This window comes from Sinocyclocheilus rhinocerous, unplaced genomic scaffold, assembly GCF_001515625.1.
Source record: "Sinocyclocheilus rhinocerous isolate Xijiao unplaced genomic scaffold, SAMN03320098_v1.1 scaffold50, whole genome shotgun sequence".
NCBI classification, from domain to species: Eukaryota; Metazoa; Chordata; class Actinopteri; order Cypriniformes; family Cyprinidae; genus Sinocyclocheilus; species Sinocyclocheilus rhinocerous.
This window is the reverse complement of record NW_015641057.1, coordinates 1,844,321-1,850,595: the sequence shown is the minus strand read 5'-3', so window position 1 is coordinate 1,850,595 and position 6,275 is coordinate 1,844,321. Positions and strand designations below refer to the sequence as shown.

At 38.6% G+C, this 6,275-nt stretch overlaps 1 protein-coding gene across 3 annotated transcripts in view; it reads right to left on the bottom strand.

The window, feature by feature from the left end:
* Positions 1–676: 676 nt before the first annotated feature.
* LOC107754486 (F-box/WD repeat-containing protein 11) overlaps positions 677–6,275 on the bottom strand; it is a 33,666-nt gene continuing 28,067 nt past the window's right edge. Inside the window, exons 11-14 of one of the 3 annotated variants that reach the window (XM_016570949.1) lie at positions 4,002–4,112; positions 3,793–3,871; positions 2,540–2,704; positions 677–1,498 (exon numbers count right to left, since the gene is read on the bottom strand). In XM_016570949.1, the coding sequence (XP_016426435.1) occupies positions 2,543–2,704; positions 3,793–3,871; positions 4,002–4,112 (352 nt within the window). In that variant the 3' untranslated portion in view covers positions 677–1,498; positions 2,540–2,542. The remainder of the gene's footprint in view (positions 1,499–2,539; positions 2,705–3,792; positions 3,872–4,001; positions 4,113–6,275) is intronic. The other 2 variants (XM_016570950.1, XM_016570952.1) reach the window with 2 other exon arrangements.

The window sequence follows — 6,275 nt, the reverse complement described above, 5'->3', positions numbered from 1 at the left end:
AAATAAAAAAAAAAAAAAAAATTAAAAAAAAAAAAAAAAAAAAAATGTACTAAATAAATTTAACACAAGCTAAATATTCTCCAGATAAGACATTTTAGACATATTTATGATATTCACTTTTCATAGTATGAAGTAAATATTTTTACGAGAAACTACAAAGATGCCTTGGGGTCCTTAGCAGAAAGATTATCAATGATCAAATAAATAAACTTGTATAAAAAGATGCCTTGGGGTCCTTAGCACAAAGATTGTCAATGATCAAATATATAAACTTATTTTTATTTCAGTTAGTTGCCAAGGCAACATTTCTCAAATACTCTGGAAAAGCTTGGCCAACCTGTTAAACAAACTTAACCAAATTCTTGCATAAGTTGCATTACTGTGAAAGCAAACTTCAGTATTCAAGGAGCCGATAGTTTCCTTCACATGTCTGCGACTTTAAAAAAGATTGTGTTATTATTTAGGTAGCTGCTATAAACATGTCAACAGCTTAATTAACTTTAACTAACCTGCTCAGGGAGATTTTACTCAAACCTTCACTCCGCCATGACAGCAGTTGATCTGAAAGAGAAAAACTGAGCAAAGAAGAAAATGCATGCATTTGAACCACAAGAAGTTTTTGCACTTGTGTAAAAGTATGTTTTAGGCTTAGAATGATACATTAACCATGGTCAAGTACTTTATTCACAATATTTTTTCTTAAAAAACTCTTTTTAATATACAACACAATCTGACAAGACAATTTTGTTTACAACTAGATTCAGCCCTCGATGAGCAAGCAGGCAGAGAGAAATCAAACCAGACATTGAGTGACAAAGACATACAATGCCTAGCAGAACCATACGGGAGAGACAAAGAGGCCTATTAAATAGAAAAACAAAATCATAAAAACTAAAGACGAAAGGGAAAGAGGCATCAGAGCAGCCAGTCACCCAGCCGATCCTCGCATGCATGCAGACGGACCTCTGCTTCACGCCGTCATCCTGAAAAACACGTGTGTCCCTGGTCCTGAAGAGAGATGTGGCATGAAAGCCAAAGGCGGCAGACGTCCTGAACCTTTTCTTTCATTCCACGAGAGTTTGCCGAGTCCCTTTCTCTCGCACAGCAGTCCGCAAAGTCTCATTTACCTGTCCTTCATCCGTACGCCACTCCCAGAATCCCAGCTTCAGCGATCCCCGTGTGGATATGAGCTATTAGTAGTGCAGATTTTCAGGTTATTTGAGCAGCAGTGATAGTACAGATAAACGTCCGTGTGTGTGATTGTGCTTGTCTTTTCCCCACTGGATAAAGCAGAACAGTGCTGAAACCCAAAGGTGTGAGTGTTTGAATCTTTAGTGTGTGTGTTTGGCAAAGCATGAATCTGTGTATGTTTTTCTGTAAGTTTGCAGTCAGACAGAGAAGAGGAGGCGGATCCTTAGGCACCATTCTGTGACGGACACGGCCAACAACCAATCAGCTCTCAGCTCTCCCAGGACACACTGGCACATAGAAGAGGCACCTGAACAGATGAGACAGACATATGAGTGAGAGAGACAATCGCTCAATCAATATTTAAAAGAATGAAAAATAAATTGCAACTATAATACCCACCACATAGCAACCGCTGCAATATGAACAAAAAAGAAACAAAACTATAGAGAAGAGTATTTAAAGAACAAATAAATGAAAACAATAAATACTGAAAAATATTTTATTTAATAGTTTTAAGGTTTCAACATAACACAAAATAGCAAAGTATAAAATAAAGACAATAAACTATAACAAACACTATAATAACCCTGAAATATGAATAAAGTAAAAAAGAATTATAGACAAAAACATTTATTTCAAACTAATAAAATATAAAAATATGCAAATATAATTAACCCCTACAACATGAAGAAAATTAATCAGAACTATTGAGATATTTAATGAACAAATAAACGACAACAATAAATACTACCAATGAAAAATATTTTAATATTTAACATTTCATGGTTTTAACATAAATAATACAAATATAAAATAATAACATATAAAGACAACTATAATAAACACTAAAAAACTAAATAGAATTTTAGACAAAAAATATTTGAATAAATACATTTTCAAAACTATGAAAAACACATTGTAAATATAATAACCATTACAATATGAACGGAAATGAAACTGAACAACTAAAGACAAGTATTTAATGAATAAATTAGACATTATACTAATAAATAGACCGATAAACAAAACTACCAATGAAAAATATTTACTTATTTAATATTTTATGGTTTGAACATTAATATTCTAAACATAAAATAATAGATTACAAAATATAATAGATTAAAAACTATAATAAACACTATTGTATTAATGAAAACTAAACAGAATGAAAGACTTTAAATAAATACATGCTTGGTGGTCAGACTTAAAGTTTGCAAACCAGATTTTGGCTTTCTGACAAACATGTAAAACCACCAAACATAGTTAAAGCTAAACTAAACCTAAAACTATCATACATAGTGAAATACAAATCTAGCGAATGACTGAAAACTCTGGGCTGTGTGTGTACCTGCTATCTGGAGACGTATGTATATGTCCGTGAGGGCGAACGCCTCTCTGGCTGGCCATTGGTGGAGACGTTCAGGAAGTCCCATATAAGGATCGTGTCGTCATGGGAACTGCTAATAATCTGGAACTCATCAAACTGCAGTCGGAACACACGCCCAGAATGCTCCTGCAAGAGGTTACCACGACAACACACACTTAAAGGAACATGAAAACATAAGGTAACGCACATGCAAACACTGCAGAGGTCTGTCAGAAATGGGGAGTATGGTGCTGAGGAGTAAACGCAGCAACACTACTGACGTACCTACATGTTTTAGCAGCGTATTAATTGCTCAGCTGCTGAAATAATGATTCAGTTAACGTATATGGAAATGTATGCAAAACAAAATTCATGATTCTCAAATAAAAAAAAACCCACTTTGAAGCTAGTTCGTCAAACTGCAGACTACTAGAAATACTATATTAAAAGCACAAGGAGTTAAAGAAATACAGTGATGACCCAACTGATTTGGTGAATCGATTCTTTTTAAAATAGTTTTTTTTTTTTTTAAATGGTTTGCTTTACAGTTTGTTTAATATTACAGCCAGGAATCTAGTTCTTTCAGTCAATCAGTTTGGGAATTCAATTCTTTTAATGAATCATTTTGTTTCAAAGTTTGTTTAATAGTACAGCTAGGAATCAGATTCTTTTAGTGAATCAGTTTGGAAATCCTTTTACTTCAGTGAATCAATTTGCTTCAAAGTTTGTTTAATAGTATAGCTGGGAATCACATTCTTTTAGTGAATCAGTTTGGAAATCCAATTCTTTTAATAAATCGTTTTGTTTCAAAGTTTGTTTAATAGTACAGCTAGGAATGCAATTCTTTTAGTGAAGCAGTTGTTTAAATTAACCATTTCAACAAAAACTGATTTAACTAATTCACTTCATTTAGGCTGCCACTACGTTCCCATATGTCCCTGTGTTTTCAATACTATTATTTCTAGTAGCCTGTAGCTTGGCAAACTGGCTTTAAAGTAGCCCTCGGTGACTGCTTATTTGAGAAGTATGAATTATATTTCACATATTCCCAAACAGGTTAACTAAATGATTATTTCAAACTTTCTGAGGTAACTAGCAGAACAAATAAACTTGCAGTGACATCTTGTGGTTGTTCAGTTTTATCATATGTGAATGTAACAACAAAACAATTATTAATAGTATTATAAAAAAAGATTACAAAACATAAATATGAAGATGACATTATTCAGACACACCACGAGTGTACGCAGACATAACGTGCTGGCTGGGGCCCGAGGATCCAGAGCTGCCTGTAAATCCCAAACTTTAATTTTCCTGCAGAGAAAGAGCGAGAATGAGAGGGTGAGTTATGGCTGCTCGATATTAACCAGTTTGACAGATGAACGGCCTGTCAGTAACAGATGGTGCTGTGACTGAGTGTGTGTGTGTGTGTCTGTTTATTCACCCATCATATGCTCCGCTCACGATCCTCTTGTTGTCGAATCTGATGCAGCGCACAAGCTCCTCATGACCCTCCAGCACACGCAGACAAGCACCACACTCAATGTCCCACAGTCTGAACACACACACACACACGTATGTTAAAGGTTTGAGAGATTTTATAGAGCATTCATAGATATTTTAATTGTCATCATTTACTCATACCAAACCTGCATGACTTTTCTTTCTTTAGTGGAAAACAAAAAATTTGAGAGGTTTTATAGAGCATTTAAAGGGTTAGTCCACCTAGAAATTTTTATTCTGTCATTTACTTATTCCAAACCAGCATGACTTTCTTCTTCTGTGGAAAACAAAAAATTAAGACTGCAGAATGAGGAGTCAAGGACAAATAAAATCATCATAAAAAAAATCATAATAGAAGTCTATACAACCTTTTGAATGCTTACGATAGTTTTGTGTGAGGAAAACATTTAAATTTAAGCAATATTTACTGAAAAACGGGAAGGGGCAATGATTTCTCACATTAAGATTTTGTATGACTTCAGAAACTTGTTTTATAAAGCCAGTCATACTGTCTATCATAAATACTTTTATGATGCTTTTTTGTCATTTTTTGAGCATAAAACGTCTCGGATTACGAATGTAACCATGGTTCCCCGAGAGGGAACGAGACGCTGCGCCCCTAGGGGGCACATTGGGGAATGCAGCCTGCATGACCGGTGTCTGAAGCACGTGTGAAACAACGCCAATTTATTGGTCCACCTGGCCCATGACGTCATAGACGGGGGCCCGGAAGTATAAAAGGGCACCTGCTGAATACGTCATCCACTTAGCTGTCTGAAGGAGACGTAAAAAGGCAGGCCGAAGGCATGGCGAGGGGGCGCAGTGTCTCGTTCCCTCTCAGGGAACCATGGTTACATGCGTAACCCGAGACGTTCCCCTTCTAGGGAACTCCACACTGTGCCCCCTAGGGGGCACATTGGGGAACGAAATCCAACCATGCCGTGTGGGGGAGCACCAAGGAAGCAACAGACGTACACCAAGCCTTTCCTCAGAAAGGGGTCATGCCACTGTGCCACGGGCCGCTCACACAACTTGGCAGAAATGGGGAACCCAATTAGATCAAGGGGAACATCCTACCCAAGTTAAGAGCACAGCTATCCTCAGATAGCTATGTCCTAAAGGTCTTATGAAGGCTTGTAGACCAGAATAACCATACACAGCTAGCCTAGATAGCCAGGCAAAACCTTCCTGCAAAGCTGCCCAGACCAGTGAGAGTGGTCTATCTACTTACAACCCTAGCAGGGGAGATAGCACTGTCTAAGCAAGGGCTCAAGGAGACGGCTACTTAAAAGCCAAAGCAGGGGAGCAATCACTCAGCTTGCACATAGCTACCCTCCGATAGCTAGCTACCTAGGAAGGGGCTACCATAAGGGGGACCGACTGAAACTACCTAGACCACAGAGAGTGGGCTATCTACTTACAACCCTAGCAGGGGAAATAGTGTCGTCTAGGCAAGGGCTCAAGAGACAGCTACTTAAAACCCTATGCAGGGGCGCAATCACTGAGCTATCACATAGCTATCCTCAGATAGCTAGGCTAGGGCTGTCGCGATAACCGCAATACTATTGAAGAGCAAACCGCAGAGGAATGCAAGAACCGCAGCAACCGTGATTTTTGCGTGTTTTCTTTTTTCGTAAGGTTATGCCCTTCTCGTTTTACACTTCATGCATGTGGACTGAACAAGCTAGTAATGATAACATAATGTGTACCATGCTGATTTGTACAGAGGCTTCGTAGATTTGCACTTAACAAGCCTAAACAGACAGTGAATGAGAGAGAGATCGACTGAGTGCGTGCGATTACTTGCGCCTGTCCTCCAGGCCGAGTCATATACTGAGCCACTCAAAATTACCGCAAGGGAAATTCCCTCACCGCGACAGCCCTAAGCTAGGCTCTAGGAAAGGGGAGCTTCTCATTGGAGACACTCACAATGAGCGCGTTCAGAGCCCTCAAGCACTGAACACGCAAGCTCCCGACCAAGACACATGACACATAGATCGTGTGTGTCCTCAAGTGTCAGAAACCTCGGGCATGGAGGCACACTCTCTCCACAACGCTCACCCGCCTTGGTCTATCACACGCACTTCAAACAGATGGCTCCTGAAGACAGCAAAGAGGATGACATATTCAGCAGGTGCCCTTTTATACTTATGGGCCCCCGCCTATGACGTCATGGGCCAGGTGGACCAATAAATTGACGTTGTTTCACACGTGC